At 48.0% G+C, this 22,341-nt stretch overlaps 2 protein-coding genes across 3 annotated transcripts in view; both read left to right on the plus strand.

The window, feature by feature from the left end:
• Positions 1-520, plus strand: part of CHUK (component of inhibitor of nuclear factor kappa B kinase complex) — a 42,930-nt gene extending 42,410 nt beyond the window's left edge. The window contains exon 20 of one of the 2 annotated variants that reach the window (XM_054207092.1): positions 446-520. In XM_054207092.1, the coding sequence (XP_054063067.1) occupies positions 446-449 (4 nt within the window). In that variant the 3' untranslated portion in view covers positions 450-520. The remainder of the gene's footprint in view (positions 1-445) is intronic. The other variant, XM_054207089.1, reaches the window with a different exon arrangement.
• On the plus strand, positions 50-22,063 carry ERLIN1 (ER lipid raft associated 1). Its single transcript, XM_054207099.1, is given in 13 exon segments — positions 50-72; positions 446-569; positions 1,809-1,890; positions 2,412-2,458; positions 8,594-8,655; positions 9,442-9,567; positions 10,708-10,781; positions 15,926-15,984; positions 17,009-17,100; positions 17,676-17,765; positions 18,044-18,123; positions 18,323-18,466; positions 18,468-22,063. Coding segments are annotated over 13 exon segments (1,119 nt in total). The 5' UTR covers positions 50-56; the 3' UTR covers positions 18,591-22,063.
• Positions 22,064-22,341: the final 278 nt, after the last annotated feature.

Genomic DNA, 22,341 nt, shown 5'->3' on the forward strand with positions numbered 1-22,341 from the left:
GGGTTCCCTCGGTGGGTCCCCGGTACTGGGAGGGAATTCGGGGTCCTCCGGCCGTGATGGGGGGGAGCGGAGGTGAGGGGGGGCCGCCGCTACTGCCCTACGGACCGGTCTGAGAGGCGGGGCCCCAGCCGGTCCCGGGAGCAGCCGGCGGGTGAGCGGCCCCCGGTGCGGCCCGTGCGCCCGCGGCCTTCCACCGGGGACCGGGGGAAGGGTGGGGGGGGTCGTGGTCGGCCGCCATTGCGCTCGCTGTGACGAGCGGGAGGGGTGAGGCGGCCCTCTTCCTTTCGCTGCGTGGTCTGGGGATATTCCCTGGCTTTTTAGGTCCGCAAAAAGGAGCTCGGTGTGGGGAAAAAGGGGGCAGGGAGGCCGTCAGGGGGGAGGAGGAACAAAAACCTCCGTGCAGGCGGGATCTGCCTGGCCACATCACGGTCTCTCTGTCCCACAGGTGATGCGAGGATGACCATGGCTCAGGCTGGAGCCGTCGTTGCAGCGGCCGCGGGACTCCTGGTCTTCTTCCTCTACTCCTCCATCCACAAGGTCGAGGAGGGGCATCTGGCCGTCTATTACAGGTACTGTTGTTCCTTTGCCAGCACCTGGAGCCTTCCCTAAGTTTCCCTCTCGCTCCGCTTAGGATTCATCCTGGGCCCAGGTCACCTTGGGAGGCTTCCGTCTCCCTTCCAGGTTTTGCCCCAAGGTGGGCGAACAGTGTTGTTTCTGATCTTACTGCATTGGGAATGATGTGGGCGTGGATAGCTTCACTCTGTGTAGAACCCTTAACGAGTTTCAGCCTTTCTGAATCCTCAGCTACTCTTACCTCTCTCCCCCTTTTCTGGGTCACGGTTTGGATTTCAAAGCTATGGGGACCAAAACTCTTGGTCCATTGAGGCTTTTGGCATCTGTTGATCTCTCCCTCTTATATCAAGGGCCGTCACCTTCGACTCAAGACTGCCTGCCAGCCAGAGTACCTGCCTTGTTGTTGTTTTTAAATGGGTCTTCTCCCTGGCTCTGGACTGAGGGAGAGCCCTAGGGCTCATCAATGCTGTGAATAGCATCTGCAGAGCAAGTCATTGTCACTCCACAACATCGAGTGGTCACAGTCACTTAATGCCACCTCTTGACTAGATTTCACTTTAAATTTGAATGAAGAAACGGAGAAATTCGGCACCAGCCTTTTTTCATTCCGTCCTGTCTCTTCTACCCTTTGCCCTCACCACCACCAGTTTCTTTTGTGCTGCTCTTTCCTTTAATGACAAGTGTTTTGAGCAGCGCAGGCCCTTGCGGGATGCTGCAAGAGACCATACTGCACTATGACAATCAGTCAGTTTGAGCTCTGTTGTCTCCAGTCTTTTAACTACTTGCCAGTCCCCAGGAGAGGCTGTGGGTTTTCTTTGTGCTTTGGATGAGGGACTGTGCTGAATGCCATGCGAAAATCCAAACTGGCGGTATTGCATCAACTGCTGGATTTTTCCATGGTTACCAGTGAACTATTTGGAGAGGAATATCTATGTTCATGAAGTTCTCTGCAATGTTGCAATGAGGGAAGAATTTAGGAATATCTGCCTTCTCTAAAAGTTAATTGCTCACAGGACTGAAGTAAACAATTGTCAAATAGCAGCAGGCAAGTATCTTAGGTAGTAAGCCCTTTTTTAGGGGAATTAGTGGCAAATTTGGTGCAGGTGAGTAATGTAATTTGCACTAATGCACCTGTGACCCCTGGCAGTTTGAATGTGCTTGCTCACTCTCAAAGTCAGTGCTTGCTTTTTCCAGTCACTTGAGCCTTTTCCCCTATTTTCTGTCTGTCTCTGTAGGGGTGGTGCATTGTTATCTAGTCCAAGCGGACCAGGCTACCACATCATGCTCCCGTTTGTTACCACCTTCAAATCTGTGCAGGTTAGTATCTCCTCATCTTGGAAGAGGGTGAGTGGGAGCAGATGTCAGTAGGGATATTGCTGCGTGTGGTGGGGTGACTTGGACAACTGACGTTTGCAGAGGAGCTCAGTAATGTGGTAGTCAGAGCAGCACCAGCTCCGAGGAAGCCCATGGTTCCTTCTGTCTCAGGTGCCAGACCCAGCTGTGCGCTGGGACTTGTCCTTTTGGTGGAATCTCCCCAGCATGCTTGTTTGTTACTTGGGATGGGACATGTCTTGCTTTGGGAAGACAGTTTGTGTTAGTGGCCCTAATTGTTTCCAGGGAGAGCTGCAGGAACTGAGAGCAGGGAAAGGAGCGCAGCTGCCTTTCTGTCTCCCAAAAGGCAAGTTGAAAGAAGTCTGTCTTCTGCCCGCTTCTGCAAAAGTCAGAGGACGCCTTTTTGGCTCCATGTTCCTGTGTAATGGTTGTGAGAGTCTGGGTACAGCATCATCTTCCTGGACAACGGAGAGGTTTTGTGAGCGCTGGTTGTCTTTTTATTTCAGACCACGTTGCAGACTGATGAAGTGAAAAATGTGCCTTGTGGGACAAGGTATGTTTTTCCTTTTTATTTCTTGTGGTGATGAGCAAGTACACTCTGTTGTGTAGTTTGCAGCTAGTCATTGATAGTGCTGCAACACAGAGGCTGAAAAGTAAAGGCACATACCCTAAAATTAGTCTCAAACATACACACATACATCACACTTAGAAATAATAGAGCAGGAGGTATGGAAAGGAATGCTTTTGTTTTCGCTGGAATTGATGTTCTTAGGGTATTTACATTTATAGTGATATTTTCTTGATTTTGCTTGGTTTCTTCCCTTGATTACTCTGCTAGTCTGTTGCTTGTGCTTTGGTCTGCCCTCTGCTTTGTGGTATTTCTACTCTGAATCTTGTGGCTAATACAAGTGTTGACAAGTGACTTAGTGGGCAAAAGTAAATGGTGAATGGGAATCCTGATGGGAGATGGTTCATTTCAAAAACAGCTCAAGAAAATGAGTCTCCTGGAATCATTTGGGCATTTTTGGAATTGATGTTTCACCTGACATAAAGGGAGAGGGAGACAGAATAAAGAAGAATCCTATGCGTGGGTGGCACCTGTGCTTCGTAATTAAGCTGATCCTTTTTGCAGCACAGGCCTGTATTGTTTTAACAAGCAGAGCAGTAACAGAAGGAGAGGGCTAGTTGAGCTGAGTTGCAGATCCTGTTGTGTTGGTTCATTCACAAATAAAAGCGATAATCGGGTCTGTTTCTTGAGGATAAAAACAAAACTGATGGTGCTTCTTCTTGTATTTTAGCTTTAGGGTACTCAACAATATTTCTGTTAAAAAAAAAAAAAAAGTCGGTATGACTTGAATGATGACACATACTGACCATACTGAAATTAAAAGCTGAAAGTTAGCGGCAACATTAATAAGGCAGAGTTAATTTCAATCTGGTTTAGCCCTTACTGAAATGAGTTATTGGAATTATTCCTATAGCAACTCGTTAGACATCGCTTGGGCTTAAATATTAACATAAACCCTTACTGGTTTTAGTTTCACATCTCTAACCTCTTTCAGGAGCATCCATAAATAACGTGAGTGGTCAGCGCTGCAGCCAGGGCTTTGTGATCAAGTGAAGAGACTTTAGGTCAAGTAGAAAGTAAGTGCAAGGAGGAGGAGTTACGATTCATTGTGATCTGTATCTTTTAAATGGCAAAGTTAAAAAAAAAAAAAAAAGTCATCAGAGCAGAGTTTTAGCAGTGTGATTAATGGCAACTTTTAGCTCCTAAGTAGCATAAATAGGAGTAATACTTCACCTGCGGGACGTTGTGAAACAGCATTGTGTCCTTGGGCCAGGGCTGGTGTCCTACCATCCCGCAAGCCTTCTTAATAGACCAAGGAAAGCTTTCCACTGAAGCTTAACCACATTAGACATGCTAACACAGTCAAAATTAAAATGTGCTGTGGGACAAGATGACCTCCAACCCTGATCATTCTGTGCGTCTGTGATTTAGGAACTAAATATTCAGTTTAATTCTTTAAGCTCCTGTTACATTTCTGCATTGCAGGATTCAGTTGTGCAATGTAAGTGGTTGTGAAGTTCCAGGTAATAAATGTGCTTTAAAACAACAAACAGCTGGTGAAGCAGTTCTTAGTTAATAATTGAATACAATTCAGTCTAAAGGTCCTAGTAGCCCTGCCCATTTTTAAGGTGTTACTGCAGAAACATTTAAATTTTCTGCATTTGGGGTCAAAGTCTGCAGCTGGTCCATGCCAAAACTTTGAATTCACATTTCCATAACAAAATGTTAGCTTATAAATAACAAATGGATCAAATCTGAAATTTCACTCTCCCAGTTCAAAGTTCATCGCAAGAATAGATCCGAAACGGTTTAAATTTTTATAATTGTATATTAAACTATCAGATTTTAAAGGCTGAGTTTGTCTTCCCCCGTATTCATACTCCTGTCCCTGTATTCTCATCTATATCAAGAAGCTTCTGAATGGCTGTGTGGGTGTCCCATCCACAATTTCTGCCTTACCTGTCCCATTTATACTTGACAGCATTAAGTGAATATGTTAAATACAGATTTTAAAATACTTTGGCACTAGATGACTGTTCTTTCATAAAACAGCTCTCGCCCCAGAGAAAAACCTCATTCCATTACAGCAGGTAGAATATGTGTCTGCTCTGAGCTGTGAATTGCCTCTGGTGCCTGAGATTTCTGGCTTTCCCCAACAAGAAAATGTGCACACAGTTCCTTGGAGAGTGCAGTGGTTTCCTCATGGCAGGTCTGCTAATCACCAAAAACTGATGGAAAATCAGTTCAATAAATTAGTTTTAGAAGAGCAAAGTATTCCAAAGGGCTGGCTCGAAGAATTAATATACTCACAATAAATGCGTTGAAAATGGTGTCGTGCAAATATTGCATGAGAGAATTACATAAGTAGCATTTTTCTTCTAAACTTAACTACAAACAATTGTGCTAAATCTTGTACAGGTTTTTACAATGCCAAGAGACAGTAAATAGCCAGGATGCTACGCAGTAACGCTGCTCAAGCACTAGTTGTTTATTTGCAGAGGTGCGAGAGTCATTTTGTGCTCGTGCTGCAGATTGTTGGCAGGAATGCAAGTGGAGCAGTGGAGGGGCATATCCCTGCTTGTTAGCCAGCCACGTGGAAAATTTGTGTCATCAATATTGCAAGTGGATGTATTGCATTAATCCCCATATCTCCAGACACACCAGATCTGACCTTTAAGCCCGAGTTTTACATGCTCTGATTGCCTAACCTGGTCCGGACTTGTTTGTGGTCAGCTCTAGCAATAAGCATTAAACCTTCACCTTATTTTACGTCCCCTTTTTTATGGCAACGTCCTTCAGTTTCTCCCTTGTCTTCTCCTGGCCCGGCATAAGCTAAAATCCTGAAATGTATGAGGCTTTCTAAGGTCTACTGAAATGCCTGTTAGTGCATGTTAGTCCCCCGCACGCTTTTGCCTTGTCCTGTAAATTTAGGTGCTATTGCTGCCTGATTATGCTTCAGCTTTTCCCAGGTGCGCATAGTCTATGTGTTGATCCTCCTTTCAGACTTCCTTCTTGTTCCTCTCTCCCTGACCAAAGAGCCTGCTCAGCTCAGTACTGTTCTGCCTGACCAGCCTGATGAGCAGCTCTGCAGTGAGGACCTTGGGCGGGGTGTGAGTAGGCCTTACAGAGGCTGCAAATGCTGGTCTGAGAAAGGCTGCAGAAACAGCAGTGGAGAGTTGCAAGAGCTGGAAATCGCCCTGTGGAAGTCACCCTGCCGTGCATCTGGCAGACGAGGGTGTTTTGAGAGTGGTAGGGGCTTGTTGAAATGGCAAGAGTGCTGTCTGAGCCAGCGTTTAAGCTGTAGGTGTCAAAGGGCAAGTAAAGCAGCTGTGGGTGATGAGAGTATTTGTACAGTTCCTTGTCAGCAAGGTGTGTGAATCGCTCCAAATCAGTCTGTGATGCTCTGCCAGAGCAACTGTCCCGAAACTGCCCAGGACGGTGTCTCCTGCAACCTAGGAGTTAACTAACATCTTCTGGACCAGGCTGTTTGAGAGGATGTCTTGTCTGAGATCCTCACTTTAAGATCAGAGTATTATGGTTCGGTTTGGCTTCTGGGTTTACAGCAGCAACGTCCAGAGGGCCGTCCCCACTGCACAATGTGAAATGATGGTGGCTTTAGCAGCTAGCTGGCTGGCTGAAAACTGCAGTGTAAGTGCTTTGTAGGCTTGGTTGAACCTTAAACCCTCAGTGGGGAAATGGGCGGCCAGTGTATTTGGGCTCTGGGTGGCATCTCTTTCCTCAAAGCCATTGCCTGACCAACAGGACTGATATAATTCACTTACGCCCCATGCAGGTTGAGATCCTTGGCAGGGTTGCTGTGGGTAGTGTTAAGGTTGAGTCAGTCAGGCAGTAGGCAGTCCTCTCTATTCTGAGATGCCAGCCTTTCTTGTACGTGAGGTGATGAGGGGCTGTGGATGAGTTCTGCCTAGAAGGCAGACTGTCTCAGGTGCTCTCTTTTTCTTCTCGCATCCCCTTAAAATTGAAATGCCAAAAGGACCCAAACAGAAAGATGTGGAGAGATTCTGTTGGAAGAAGCCCATACGCTCTGCTTTGGTTCCCTCACCAGGGATATCTGGAGGATACCCCAAGCTGGGTTTCCCTGTCCTGTTGGATATGTCGTAAGGAATAAATCAGGAGGATGAAAGCAGGTCCAGAAGAGCACAAGGAATGCTGTTGGACATCACTTGCCATGATCAATAGTCGTTTTATTGGATGTGGTGGGATAGTTAGAGTGCAGAACAGATGAGATGGAGAAAAACACATATACCATGCCATTATAACTGCTTGCACAGCCTGACATATCCATAAAGGACTCGTAACCCTATCTTATTTTTCAATAATAGTAACAGGTCTTAAGAGGGAGTCAGCAGGAATGACCATGGCCTTAAAAGAAATCTTGAGTGAAAAGGAGATTAATACTCTTATTACTAGTATCTCACTGGGAAATAAGCTATTTTTGGCTAAAGAGACTTTTCTGTGGGCTTATCCCTTCTAGCAGGCAAGCTCAGTCCATCACCAATGTTTTTAGCTCGTAGCTTGCCATGCAGCAGGCAGGTTTGCAGAGTGAACTCAGGTTGTGCCTGGGAGACCTTTTCTAAAAGGGCGCAGACACAGGCAAGTTTGAGTGATTTTTCTGCAGACTTAGCTTTCAACTGCCAGAGATTAAGATCTGCCAAATAAGAAACCAAGTTTGTCCTGGGCATACGCTTGAGTTAAAACACTGCGGAGAGTAAGTTTGTAAGTGTGCGAGGTCTGCTTCTGGGGATCAGCTGTCTCTAAACGGTTTTTGTTGTTTGTGATTTGCTTTTGCCCTGAGGACAAAATCGCAAGAGTGCTTTGAAAATATGCTTCTCAAGAGACTTACAAGCTGTTGAAAATTAGGAGGGTGTTGTTTTTTTTTTTCACTGTAGCGTTTAAGGTTTTCCCCAGTGCCATAGGTACCTAAGGGTGGGCATGACCTGCTGAAAGCCACGTCAGTAAGAGCAGAGGCTGAGATCCAGCCCTACCTCTGATTCCTTCTTTTCTCTGCCGGTCTGGCAGCACATGATCCCTTGGGGAGAGGACTGCTTGCAGGCTTCTACTGATGTTTAGCTTGGAGAAGAGGAGACTGAGGGGACACCTCATTGCCCTCTACAACTACCTGAAAGGAGGTTATAGAGAGGTGGGTGTTGGCCTCTTCTCCCAGGTGAATAATGACAGGACCAGAAGAAATGGCTGAAGTTGCGGCAGGGGAGGTTTAGATTAGATATTAGGAAGAATTACTTTACTGAAAGAGTGGTCAGGTACTAGAACAGCCTGCCCAGGGAGGTGGTTGTGTCACCATTCCTAGAGGTGTTTAAGAAACATCTAGATGTGGCGCTTCAGGGCATGCTCTGAAGGGCAGAGATTGTTGGTTATGTGTGGGGGTTTTTTGGGTTTTTTTGTTTGGTTGGTTGGTTTTTTTGTGTGTATGGTTCGACTCGATGATCTCAAAGGTCCTTTCCAACCATGAAGATTCTATGAGGTGTCTGGAGCTTCTTGACAGTGCATATGCCTGGGCACGTGCACACAGTTGCGGGTCTTAACTGGCGAGCTGTTTGCAACATGACTTTGATGCAGGGAACGTGAATTAAATTCTGTTACGTGCTTTCTTTCTTGCTTTCTAACAAGGGCCTTGTCAGGTTCATGCTGGAGTTAGTAAATGCATGAACTTAAACGAAGGGCTTTTCTATTTAAAATGTATTTGCTGCCTAGGAGAGCTGTGGTGCGTTTGCAGTTTGCCTCTGATCTGCTGCTTGCAGGTGCCGTCTGCTGTCCCTGTTGCCTTCCCTTTGTTGTGCTGGACTTCCCCCTTTCTGATAGTTGCAGCTACATTCCTGTTCAAAAATGTTTTCCTTTTGCTGGCAAAGTAGGAGGTAACAAAGCGAAGTGAAAGGGCTTTGCAGACGCGCTGGAGCACGCTTTTGATTTATACAAAGAGAGGGTCTAGTCTGTAGAAAACGGGGGTTTGCTCAAGAAGTCAGAATTGTTCTAAGTTTAGTAGAATTCAGTAAAAAAAGGGAAAGAGGAGTCTTCGCTTTAAATATGGACCACCCTTAACAGTTGCAGTAATAATTCGTGAATTCTCTTTTTCACTTACAGTGGCGGTGTTATGATCTACATTGACCGAATAGAAGTTGTCAATAAATTGGCACCATATGCAGGTATTTCCTGTCCTCTTTCAACAAGCAGCACTGTGACTGTCTTCACTCATCCTATAGCCTCTCTATCTTGGTTTGCAGACTTCAGTTTTCTGTGTCTCCGTATCCTTATGGTTGCCAGTACCATACCACTTAGTTTCATGCCTGTATCTGCAAGCTTTTTGGAGAGCCACAGATGAAAATACATTCTGGGATTGCTTCTCCCCTGTACACTTAGAAATGCAATGGGTACTCAAGCTGGCCTATTTCTTGCTGCTGAAGGGGAGACAACCTGTGAAACTAAATACAAGGGACAAAGCCCCCAGATGCTTGCCAGCTCAGCCTGTGTCGAAGCCTCTTACCTTCTGATTTCACCAGTGTCTGAACCAAAGACCTACACAGGTTTTGACTTTATAGTAGTATCTGTTCCTATGCATGCAGGTCCTAGACAGGCTTTACCTTTTCGTTTGTTTCTGCAGATCATAAAACAGGACCGTGCAGTATATCTTGCTGTAACTACTCTGCTTTTTGAAGTCATATAATCCCAGTAGCGCTGGTGGAGGGGACCTCTGCAGGTTTCCACTCTGACCTTCCTCCCGCTTACAGCAGGCTTCTGACTAACAGCTGGGCAGGGCAGCTGTGGCTTCGTCCAGCTGAGTTCTGAAAACTCCCAAGGACGGAGATCCCCTACCCAACCTGTCCCAGTGCTGCACTACTCCCCTAATGCCCTGAGCTGTTGTTTTGTGGTTGTGGCATTGCAGAAAGCGGTAAGTGTCAGTGGTGACTGTGATAATTCTCTTGCTTCCTCAGTGTACGATATTGTGAGAAACTACACTGCAGACTATGATAAGACCTTGATCTTCAATAAAATTCATCATGAGCTGAATCAGTTCTGCAGCGCCCATACCCTGCAGGAAGTATACATTGAGCTGTTCGGTAAGTGGATGGCAGCTGGATGCGCCCACCAAGAACAGTGTAATCTCCCCGTTCGGCTGTGGAATATGTTATAGGAGGCTCCTGCAAGCAAACAGCCTCCGTGCTTGAGTTGCAGGCTAGAATCCAGCTCCTTGTATACCCATGTGTCACTTTCCATGTAACTTTACTCTTTAATGATATCTTTGTCTTTCCACATCTGCACGTGGGAATTAGATTTCAGCCCTTTTCCACTTGGAACTGAATTCTGGACACACAAATTAGCCACTCACTATGGTGATGGTTTTGTCTTGTACTTCTACTTTCAGGCCTCTGTTCAGTTGCTAAATTGACTTTTTTACTTTAAAAACTTCCTTCTGGCTTTATTTAGCAAGTGAGAGCCAGAAGGAACATTGTCTCTGTTCATTGCAATGCTCTAGTTTTTTCACGAGGGGGAAGCAGTGGTTCAGGAATTAGCAAATTTAATGTTTTGCGTCTTGGTACCTACCTGTGCCCCCAGAGACATAACAGCATCACGTTCCTTCTTGAGTGGCAGAGCAGGGGAAAATGGGTTTATGGAAGATAAAAGATTGTCAGAGTTCTAATATTAAGAGACTGTCAATCTTTGAATGCTGTACTGAGACTTGCCAAATATCCATAGTCAGAGAGGAGTTTCCTGGTAGTACATGCAGTCTATTTCCTTTATAACTGTCCATTTTTGTGGGAAGATCTTCTTAGAGCTCAGAAGTAACAGAATATGTTTTTTTTCCAGTAGCAAGTACTTGATCCTGCAGATCCCTAGAGACTTAAGGCAGAGCTTAAGGCAGCAGGGTTGGTGTGTCTCTGGCTAGGAAGGGATAAATGTCTACCACAGGCTCTGGATGCTTTTTCTTGCCAAGACACTGAAAGCCATTTATGCTCAGCTCAGATGCCATGAGTTCATCAATATCTGAACCTTTCTAGAGATGGTAGTGTGTAGCTCTCTTTTCAGGAACACTTTCAAGGGGGTATAGGAAGGGAAATGATGTACTGTATGATCTCAGAAAGTATCTTTATCTTACACCATAGAGACATCTGCTCTTCAAGGCCAGCTGACTCTGCCACACAAGCTGTAGGAGAAATGATGATGAGCTAAGTAGTCTCTCTCTTGTCCTTCAAACACAGATCAGATAGATGAGAATCTGAAGTTGGCCCTGCAGAAAGATCTCAATGTTATGGCACCAGGTCTCACTATCCAGGTAGGTTCATTCCCTAACAAAGATTATTCTTTTTTCCACCTCTCACTTGCTCCCCTTTCACTAGATTGATGAGGTTTCTTGCTTTGGTTTTACACATAGTGTGAAATAGTTGAGCGTTGAGTTGAGGTTTGTCATTTGAAGACTGTCTGTATGACAGCGACCACTTCTAAATGGTAGTTTTATGTTAGGGGAAGACCTGCAGGATAGAGAAAAGGACCTTTTAGGCCATAGACCTGCAGGTGTTGGATTTAGTTTGCAAAGAGCAAGAAAATATTTTTCTTCAAACTACCTTTGGCCCCCTACAGAGCTGGGCACTCCAGTGTGCCAGCACAGTTCCTACAGGTAATTGCAAAAGAGAAAGAGATCTTCACCTCTTCTGCACTTGTACCAGTGACAGGGAAAGATGTTATATCTTAAGTGATTTTCTGCTTACATGTAATGTTAGAAAATCTTGTTTAATCTTGTCTGGGCTGTGGGACATACTGGCTTTTTGACATGTTGAAGTTGCAGGCAACCGACTGGGAAAAATATACCTTAGGCTTGCAAGCGCTAAGACGGAAATCTCTGCAGATTTGCAACGTAGGGAAGAGTGAGACGAAATCTGTTTTGCTGTTGTTGTTGCCACATTTAGCTAGGCTGGCTGTCTGTGTGCAGGGAGGCTAAGCCTCCTATTGACAGCATGTGAAATGCTGTGATAAATACTGTTCTGCTTTGCAGCTCATTTGTGCATAGGCTTGCTCTGTTTTGATGGGGTGAGCCACAGGCAGTGTCTTACCACAAAGAAGTTGAGATGGCATGGCTCTTCCAAATACCCAACCTAACTTGCGCTATACATCGTAGAGAGATTTCCTGCAAAAGTTCATGATAAAAATTATGGTGATAACGTAAAGGCCCTTTTTGATCTCAGGGTATGGAGAGGCATAAGCAAAGCTCACAACTCTTTGCTGGGGAGATGTTAACTGCAGAGCTAAATCTCATCTTCAGCGTACGCTATCCCATCGACATGCCCAACCTTTGCTGTTGGTCAAAAGTTGAAGGATATCCCACCAACATCAGCCCACACTGAGCTCACCAGACTGGCAGTTTGAAGAAGTCCCGTAACTAGTGAGGAAAGTGGTTCATCTCTAGTACTTAAGACACTGTGATCCTGCCCTCATGTTCCTGTTCTTCCCTTTCAAAGCAGAGGTGCACCCTTGTTCCCAGTAAAATTGTGCCTCAGCATACAACTCTGCCATGTTGCTTTGTCTCTTGTCATGAAATACCCTGCTCCTTCAGTGAAGAGCTGAGCTTTCTTTGGACTCTCCGCATGCTGATGTGTAACCCAGGTTAACTTAACTGTACCTATAATTGAATTGTTTTGTGAGCTCTAAGGGAAATAATGCTGTATTCGGGCATAACGTTTTCCTCTTGAGGAGCATGTTTGCACCCATGAGTGCTTCAGAGATAACTGACAATTCTTTTTTGAACAAAGTGACACGGAAAACAACTTAATTGAAAAGATGCTGTTAGAGGGCATTAGCAGCATTTTTTTCTAGGTTTATTAAAACTAACATGTATGAAACCTTCGCAAGTCCTCCAAGGTGTCTGATGTAGAACATTCTTTCCTAACTGGAATGATAGCCACAGCCTGAAGAGAAATGGAGACCAGTGAATGGTAAGAGGTGTCTAGGAACAGTGTTGTCGGGGAGGCTCCCGCACTTTCCATGTGAAAGTTGCACACCCTGGGCCTTGTCTCAAGTGTCTGGACAGAAGCGCACACCTCCTGGGAAACAAAACTGAGAAACTGGAAATCCATGCACATTTGCGGTCCTGGGGCCTGGTGGGATAGCTTGCATGAATGCAGTGCTGCTGTGGATGGGTACAAAGGGCTTCACTTTGGAATGGATGATGAACAGCTGAGGTAAGAGCCAATATAGGCAAGAGTCACACCAACATGGAGGACCACATCGTCCTTGTCTGCTGGAGATCATTGGTTAGTAAGACAAAGTAGGGAAAGATGCCTGTAAAAGACCAGAGGAAGCCCTATGATTGCAGGCCCTAGTGTTCACGGGGGTCTCTGACCACCTCAGTATCTGCTGGAAGGGCAATAGGGCTGGTTGCGAGCCATGCTGGATCTTTCTGAAGGGTATTGAACACAGCTTTTGGCAGTGGTGAGCAAAGCTGACCCAGGGAGATGCTTTGCTGGACCTTTTAGAAACAACAAAGAACTGGTTGAGCTGAAATCTGGTAGCAGTGTCAGCTGTAGCAGCTGTAAGGTGGTGAGTTCAAGGTCCTCAGAGGAGTGAGGTGAACAGGAGAATTACGGGCCTGGGCTTAAGGAGAACAGAACTCAGTTTGTGCAAGGTGTGCTTGTCAGGGTCCTGTGGAAGACTGACATGGTCAGCAAAGGAGGCCAGGAGGCCCGCATCATTGCCAAGGACACTCCAAAATGTGGAAAGTTAAGCAGGTGAGACAGGAGGCCAGTGTGGATGAATGGACCGAGCTGAAAAGTAGAAAGTAACCTCACAAGAAGTGGAGTAGGGATAGATACGCTGAGAGGAATAGAGCTAGTTGAATGGAGAGCGCAGGTACAGAGTTAGGAAAACCAAAGCTCAGCTAGACCTGGACCTAATGATGGCTGTGTAGGGCAACACAGAGGACTCCTGAGGTGCATCCACAGCAAAAGGAAGGCCAAGGAAGCTGTGGAGCAGGGCACATAGTGAACAAGGATGTGGAAAAAGCTGAAGTACTCAACACTGTCTTTGACTTCTTTCTGGCAAGGTCTGCCTTTGGGCCTCCCTGTTCCTTACCCAAGCAGCAGTGTCTGCAGAAGTGAAGCGTTACCCACAGTAGAGGACAACTGAGCAGATGGACACGCACAATTCTGTGGAACCAGGTGGGATGCATCCGAGGGTGCTGAGTGTCTGGCCTGCACCATCGTGAAGCCACTCTCTTACCTTTGAAAGATGGCAGCGGTCAAGGGAGGTCCCTAATAACTGAAAACAGGCAAATGTTGCACCCATATTTACGGGGGAGGAGGATCAACAGGAGAGAAGTACCATAACATCAACTTATTCCCGTTCTCTGCAACGTTTACATTGACATCTTGATGACTTTTACTGTGTCCAGTTCTGGGCTCCCCAGTTCAAGAAAGACAGGGAACTACTGGAGAGAGTCCAGCAGAGGCTACAAAGATGGTCAGGGGACTGGAGCAGCTCTCTGATGAGGAAAGGCTGAGAGACCTGGGGCTGTTTAGCCTGGAGAAGAGAAGACTGAGAGGGGACCTCACCAATGCTTATCAATATCTAAAGGGTGGGTGTCAGGAGGATGGGGCCAGACTCTTTTCAGTGGTGCCCGGCGACAGGACAAGGGGCACAAACTGGAACACAGGGAATTCCATCTGAACATGAGGGAAAAACTTCTTTCCTTTGAGGGTGATGGAGCACTGGAAGAGGCTGCCTGGAGAGGCTGTGGAGTCTCCTTCTCTAGAGATATTCCAGACCCACCTGGATGCGTTCCTGTCCAACCTGCTCTGGGTGACCCTGCTTTGGCAAGGGAAGTGGACTAGATGATCTCCAAAGGTCCCTTCCAACCCCTGCCATTCTGGGATTCTGTGACTTCCAACTGCATTCTCCAGCTTATTGCTATCCTTTATACTGGGCTCCCCACACTGGAATAAAAACTGCCTTCAGCCTCCTGCTGAGCTTTTGCCAGTGCAGCTCAGAATGTTGCTGGACTTCATGTCCACAGAGAAAAAATGCTGTCATATGGTGAGCTTGTCGTTTGATTCCTTTGTGCTCTTTATTGCAAAGTTGTTGCTCAGCCACTTAGTCGCAGCATCTCCCAATGCCTTAACGCTTGATTATTAACATACTCACAGTGCACAGTAGTGTTTCCATACAGTAGATTTAAGTAGATTTCACTCTTAAATAGATTGAGCCATTGGCTTGAAAAAGGAGCAGCTACTGAAGATTTTCAAAGACCTGGTGGCTTTCCTGATTACAGAGGAATCTTTGACCATGTTGGAAAAAGCTATTCTTCTGGAAGCTCATCTTTGTTTTGGTGCAGGGGTATTATGGAATTATAAAGAATATACCCTGCAGTGGGAGGTGAGGTGAGCTCTCTGCTTTCTAGGGATGTGGTAGGAGCTTAGAAAAATCCTTTCACTGAAGAATCTTCTGGTTTGGTGTCCCATATATCTGCTTTCTTTGGTTGTTCAGAGAAGCAGAAGAATTGGGGTTGTTCAGCCTGGAGAGGAGAAGCTTCCAGGGAGACTTTATTGCGGCCTGTCAATATATAAAGAGGGCTTTTTACCAAGGCCTGTAGTGACAGGACAAGGGACAATGGTTTTAAAGTGAAGAAGGGTAGGTTTAGATTGGATGTAAGGAAGAAACGTCTTACGATAAGAGTGGTGAAGCAATTACACAGCTGTGGACTGTCGATCCGTGTCTCCCAAAGCTCAGTAATGAGCCGTACAACATGCAGTAGCTCCTGGTCTTGCCTCTGGAGCTGTTTCCTTCATGTTTCAGAGAGAGTCCTCCATAGAGCAGCTCAGCAGCTGTCTCTGGCATGTACCTGAGCTGTGGTGTCAGCATTGCTATGTATGTTGCTCTTGATGACCTGCAGTTGCAAACGACGGCTGCCACCCATGCCCTGCTGCTCTCCCCCATCTTCACAGCTGTGTCTTTAATTGTGTTGTCACTTCTGCAAGCTTTTCTCCTGGAAAACCCATTTCTGAGCGTGTAGCCCTTCGTCTGTTTTGCAAGTCTCAATCCTGCAATTTAATTTTGTCGGGTTTGTGAGCCCCATTCTTGAGCAGTATTTTGGGAGGCATTGTCTGGTGATGTTTGGAGAGTCTTTGGAGTGGAGAACTAAGTCTCTTCTAACAAAGGTGGTGGACCTCTTTAGCAGTCTGTTCCACTAGCCTTACTTGATCGCTTTGGTGCCATTAAAGGTGCAAAGACAGGAAATAAAATGCAGGGCACCTCAGTGAGAGTGGCTGTGCTCAGCTGTGTTGTACAAGAGGATTGGGAACCATTATGTGTGGTCTTGGATCAATGTGGAGATGTCCAGAGCACTAGAGCTGGTTTTGCAAAGACATTTCTTAGTTATGCAGCTCGCATCAAAATGTTTAAGTTAAAATGCACTTTTTTTTTTTTCCACAGGCTGTGCGTGTTACAAAACCCAAAATCCCAGAAGCCATCCGAAGAAATTTTGAGCTAATGTGAGTATACAAAATTGTATGAATTGGTTTTGAGGGTCCAGCACAGGCTTAATGCTATTAGAAAGCTCTTACCTGGTGCTCAGAAGGTGAGAGATGGGCTCTAGACAGCGTGTGCTTGACTGGGCGCACTTGTGCATTCTGTTTCTCAATTTCCATAGCTCTTCCACCTTGAAGCTTTTCAACCCTTCACAAAGATGGTGGTTAAGGTGTACAGAGTCCGTATCAAGGCTATGTTCCTGCTCCTTTATGTAGAGAGGACACTGATGTCATATAGAGAACCTGTAGAAGACTCATGATCTGAATTCAGGGCTCGGGGGTCTTGAAGTCTCACCCATAAACTCCCCTCCAGCAAACTCACAGAACTGCAGGCAAATTTTAGTCTGATAAATACCCATGGAGATCTCCTTTGGGAAAGGGCTCGGACAGCAGGGCCGATGCCGCAGCTGCAGCAGGTCACTGGGAGCCATGTGTGGGCAAGTTGGGGCATCCCTCACCGCTTGTGGCCCCGTCCCAGGACACCTTGCTCGCATGGGTCTGGGCTGTTTCCTTGGGGCTGGCTACTGTTTCCCATGCTGCAGCTGTACCAGTACCTCTGGGGCCCTCGCTGTACCCCTCCAAGCAGAGTCCAGCCCTGGAGCCTCTGGGAGCCATTCGGGTAGGGGAAAATGCTGTTGGGTCTGGCTGAGCAAGCCCAGCTCCCTCAGCCTCTCCTCGATGCCCTGGCCTCCACCCCAGATCTGCAGTAGCCCTGCACTGGACTCCATCCTTGTCCTGAGGGCCTCAAACTGTATAGAGCATCCAGATGTGGCCTCACCAGTGCCAAATAGAGAGGAGTAATAATCCCTTCCTTTGACCTGCTGGTTACACATGTGCTCATACAGCTGAAAACAGAGATAGTGCTCATGGCTGTGAGGACATGATGCTGGCAACTGGTAGGCTTCTTCCTGTCCTGCTGGCCTTTCATGCCTGGTTTGCAGAGCTGCTCCCCATCTCCTTCCTTCTGATATTGTTTCTCACCTTGCAGGGAGGCTGAGAAGACCAAGCTGCTGATTGCAGCCCAGAAGCAGAAGGTAGTGGAGAAGGAGGCGGAGACGGACCGGAAGAAAGCGCTCATTGGTATGTTACTAGCTGGGAGTACTAGTGGATGGGGTGCAGACTGAATTTCCATCCCTGCATCCCCCAGTAAGCCGGGGTAGGATGTTGTCTTGCATTGCTGACAGCTTCCCTGAAGGAGGCACGTCCCGGCTGCACCAACAGTCATTAAGAAAAAAGAGTGTTTGTGCTGTTGTATCCATGTCCCGCCTCCCTCCCTGTAGTAGCAGAGCAGCGAACACCTCTGTCCTACACCGGGGCTCCCCCTACAGCAGGCCAAGAGGTGACAGCTCTCCCAGAAAAGCTACTTGGGCTTGAAGCTAAATGTCCCTGTGCCGGGGGGATTTATACTTGTCAAACGGATGTCAGCGGGTGCAACTCTAGCAACATCAGCACTGTGTTTTCTTTCTGTAACTGTGTTGCTCGAAGTACCAACTGGCACTGAGTTTGGAGTACCAACCTCTGAGCAGAAAGGGAGGCAGAAAGCCGAGAGCAAACTTAACTTGCGTGGCAGATTCTGCAACCAGGTGCTGGTGTCAGGGTGCTGATGGTCAAGCCCTGAGAAGCCATTGTCTGAGCTGAGCCTGTTGTGATTGCAGAGGCGGAGAAGGCTGCTCAAGTGGCCAAGATTCACTATCAACAGAAGATTATGGAGAAGGAAACTGAGAAGCGAATTTCTGAAATTGAAGGTAACTGTGGTGCTAGCGTGCTGCTGGGATCACCTTTCAGCTAAGGGTGGTGGCAGGTAGAGGAACTTCAGGACTGGGCCGACAGGCATCGCCATCCTGCAAAAATAATAAAGGGTGCAGTAGCGCAAGGTTATGCGCTGGGGTCATTCCTCCCCCTTGCAGGGACCTCTCCAAGAAGCCAGCGGTGCAGGTACACGGGTACACCTGGGTCAGCTCAGGTGCTCAATCTGATGGGGCTAACGCATCTTTTCCTGTCCTGTCCTCTGTTGCTGTGTTAGATGCTGCATTCCTAGCAAGAGAGAAAGCAAAAGCTGATGCGGAATACTACACTGCTCGGAAGCTGGCCGATTCCAACAAGGTGAGCACTTGAAAGCTGGTCAGAAGAGGACTTGCTTGCTCTTTTCGTTCTACACAGGAGATCAGGTTCAGGTGGGCTGCATTGGAAAAACTCTTCATTTAGGAGCCCATGTCCCAGGAAGCAGCTGCCTGAGATGAAATCTAATGACGAGGGCCCCAGAAGGTTGTCTCTTACAGTCTCTGGTTTTGTTTTTTTGTAGCTGAAACTTACCCCCGAGTATCTGGAACTAATGAAGTACCAAGCGATAGCTGCCAACAGCAAGCTGTATTTTGGTGACCGCATCCCCAACGTGTTTCTGGATTCCTGTGCCTTCCAGCAAGCCAGTCTGAGGACCGCCCAAGAAACCAGCCTTCCTTCACAGGAGGCCCCAGACACCTCTGGAGAAAGCCACCTCAGAGCAAAGGAAAGCACTGGCTGACAGAGGTAGAAAAATACCCGGTGTAGCTCAACAGCTAGCCCAGCTGTGAATGGGGCTGTTGCCCTGTGCTGGTGGGGCGGATACAGCGCATGTGTGGACATCCTGTGTATTAGGTGGCAGTTGGGGTGATTTTCTTCTAGCAACACATTGCAAGTGCTCTGCCTCTTCCGTTTCTTCCCCTATTAAATTGGTGCTTCCAAATGAGGGATAATCCTGTACTAACATACCTATACTGGAATATTAAAAGACAGACACCAGGAAAGCCTTCCGCAGTAGGTGCAATTATTTAGCAAGTGTTACTCGGAGGTAGGAGATGTGGCTTTGAGTGCTATGTTGCTGCACACTGGTCATTGCCCAGTGCTCCTTGCTGAGGCAGAACGAGGAGGTTTCCTTTGTCCTGCCAATGAAGCTTTGCTTTGTGGACTCCGAGGCAAGTTTCTACTGGCGCTATCTAACTCGCCTCAAGAACTCCAGTGAGTGGGCTCTCCTTGGCCAGCGGAGGCTGTGTGTTCCTGCTCAGGGCAAGGCCTGACAAGGAGTGGTTTGGTGTGGAATGGGTTATATGAATAGGATCTCCATAGATGTAACCTTCTTTCCTTTAGGCAATGGTACTAGATACCGACTCAGAGCAAGCAATCTCTAACAGGCTTCTGTAACTCCCCTTCTCCAAGCAAGAGCGTCATGCTGGCTGCCCGTGACTGACTGTAGTACGTTTCAGCTGGGCAGCTGAGTCTCGCCTTGCATCCTAAACCAGATTCCGGAGTGCATGGATCACCTCTGAGCAGCTGGTTGGCAACAGAGCTGGCAAATGTTTGCCAGGGAAAGGGGGCTGAATTTCCACTGCTCTGCCTCGCTGATGAAAGCGAATGGGAAGAGAAGAGCAAAGGCTCCCCGCTCTGCAGCAAATCAGATGTTTGACACCTCAGCTGCAAAGTAGGTGAGGCATCGCTGCTCCCCAGTGCAAAATCCACTGCTCCAAGAAGAAGCTGGACTTGCCTCGTGTGTTCTTGAGCAGCTGCGGTCGAGAGACTGTTGCTGGTCCTCTCATTGCTGGCCAGGCTTTGCTGTGTTGCAAGGTTTTTGACTCGTGAGCGGTGCTAGCCGGACGATCTTTTCTCCTGGTGTGCATTGTAATATATCAAATCCCCGCTCCCTGTGTGCCACTGCAGGGTGAGAAAAAGAGGTGTGCTCACGGAGGGAAATCTGCTGGTATGATGTGTGTTCCTCTTTTCCTCTGTCCTCCCCTTTGCCTGTGAGGACATGCTTGTTCTAGGACCTGTTTCTCATTGCATTCTGCGGTGATCCCAGAAGACGATGGCTGGGCAGGCAACTGGCAAGATCTTGAGCTGAAGCACTGTTCCCCAGAGGGCAGCACTGCAGCAATGCCTGCCTCTGAACCCCGCTGCCTGTTCCAAGACTGCCTCTCCTCCGCCAGCCTGGGATATCTGTATGTTCATCCTGCTTTCCTGTCCGGGCCAGTTGGCGGTGATGGGCCAGTTGGTGCTGGCATTGAGATCTTCTGTCCCTGGCACTGTCTGCAGCCTTGTGGCAATGGGAGGAACACGCTTAGGTTTTGCCTTTGTGAAACGTTCAACCCAAAACAAATGGCTTGACTTCACCTCTGCTAATAATTTCCTCAAATGAGATGTGTGGGCTTCAGGCTTTCCAGTGCTGCTTTCCTAACCTACACAGGCTTTCCAAGCCCACGTGGCTTGACTCAGAGGATGGCAGTGTCTCTCCTCAAGGAAGTTTGGCAACATACGGTGCCTTACGGTGTCTCAGCTTCTGCCCTGGCTGCTTCTCCTCCATCTCTGCGGCAGAACAGGGATGGATTGACCCTGTCTCTCCTGCTGCCACTGCTGGCCAGCTTGGGTAACATGTGACTCTGGGAGCTTGCAGCAGTTTCAAGTCGTCTGTCTTTCCACCATCTGTCCTTCGTCCATCTGTCTGCAAACTCCCAAGGCCTGATTGGTGTTCTGCTTCAGGACACCGGCTCCTTTTCAAACCCAGCCATGGCAGGAGCAGGGGACCAGCACCCCACCCCAGTGAGAGGCCAGCTGAAGGTGCTTGAGCACCAATCCTGGCTTCCAGGGAGGTCGTGGGTGAGCGTGCTTCCCTCGTGCTCTGAGGATGGAAGGAAGGGTACTGCTGTCACCAGGAGGAGAGGTTTCTGAAGCGTTTTCTGTACGCACCTGGTGCACAGGGGGTTGTGGCACAGCCCTGTGCCTTGCAGGTCCCAGCCTAGGGAGGACTAAGCTGAGCATTTTGCATGGGGGAGCTCACATCTTCACCTGCAGAAGGCTTGGGCAAACACTGCTCTCCTGGCAAAGAGCAGCCTTTAAAGGATGCTTGTGAGCACAGGAGCAGGAAGGATGTCTGCCTGTCGCGCTGGAAGGCAGCTCGGCCAGCAGGCAGGGCAGAGTTGAAACCCGTGGCTGATGGCAGGAGAGGAACAGGCAGGCACAGCGTTAGCCCTGTTAGACCTGCAGTGCCCTCCTAAGGGGCAGGGCAGTGGGGATGGTAGCATATTTTGTAGCTGTGGTGGTTGAAATGTCTTCTGGAAGTACTGTTTGACTTGCCACGGTCCCATTTCTCCTGTGGGAAGGGCTTCGAGGAGTCAGTGGAGTTGCATCTCTTTGACCCTCCACCTCCTTGGTGTTGCTGGCCTGCAGCAGCCACTTGGATTGTATTTTTGGACAAAGGCAGGCTTTTTAGAACAGAAGCACTGCTGGAGGAGACATAGACTTGTCTCCATGTGGTGCTCACTGAGGTTGGGCACTACCCAGTGCTGGTATCGGGCTGGGTGGACAGGGTAGGTTCTGCCAGCCTGGAGATGACAAGAAGTAAGGGATGAGGGGAACCATGACAAGCAATAACCAGGCAGCTCACAGCTCTCCTGTGGTGATCAGAGTGAGATCCCTGCGCAGGGAGTGGGAAAGCCTTCAAGGCCACTGCAGGAAGAGCTGCTTCCCTTTGGATCTGAACCTCAGTGGGTCTCACTGCGGCTGTCCGGGTGGATGCATGACTTTGCTGTTAGTGGCTGTCCGTCTGGCTAAATGTTGTCCTGCTCTGGTTGGGTATGCATCAGCCAGAGGTGGCCCATGTGGTCTGAGGGACACCGAGAGATGCTTCTGTGGCTTGAAGACCTGCAGCAAGGTGTGTGTGATGCTTGGTGCCTTCTGCGAAAACCTCCTCTGTCCCTCTCTGCTTCCCTAGCCCTCTGCTTCGGGAGCCGGAGTAGGCGTGCAAGAGGAGGGAATCACCATGGCTTTAACACCTCTGTCTAGGCTTTGCGTCTCTCAGAGCTGGGAGTTGCAGAGCGGGAATATGGGTGCAGCCAGGAATGTGGGATTGAACTGTTTTTTCTTCCCCTTCAAAAAGGCCTCTGTGCTCCTGTGTGACAGAAGGGGTCTGCTACTGGATCTGCGCCTTCTTTAAGGAAAAACAATAAGTACGGTCAAGTTTACATGCACAGTGTTAAGTTCTTTCGATAAAGCAGAATAAAATTATTTTGTTACTGTTTCCTCAGTGTTTTCATGTGTCCTAGGGCCAGTGTCGCTGTAGGCACGTGGCGGGGGGGGACAACCCTGTGCCTCGCCCTGCAGTAACACTGCACATCCCCAGCTATGGTGACTGCTACCCTAGGAGCCTCAGGAGCAGCCTGGGCTCGACGAAAACCGCAGGATGGTGGAGCTGAGCAGCAGGGGCAGTGCTTACAGTTCCTGCTCTGTTTCTGCTATTGTCCTTCCAAGCTTGTGGTTGGGAGCTGAGCTGTGCTGGCTCTTGGGCCCTCACCTGAG

The sequence above is a fragment of the Rissa tridactyla genome, chromosome 6 (genome assembly GCF_028500815.1).
Source record: "Rissa tridactyla isolate bRisTri1 chromosome 6, bRisTri1.patW.cur.20221130, whole genome shotgun sequence".
In the NCBI taxonomy this organism is placed as follows: domain Eukaryota; kingdom Metazoa; phylum Chordata; class Aves; order Charadriiformes; family Laridae; genus Rissa; species Rissa tridactyla.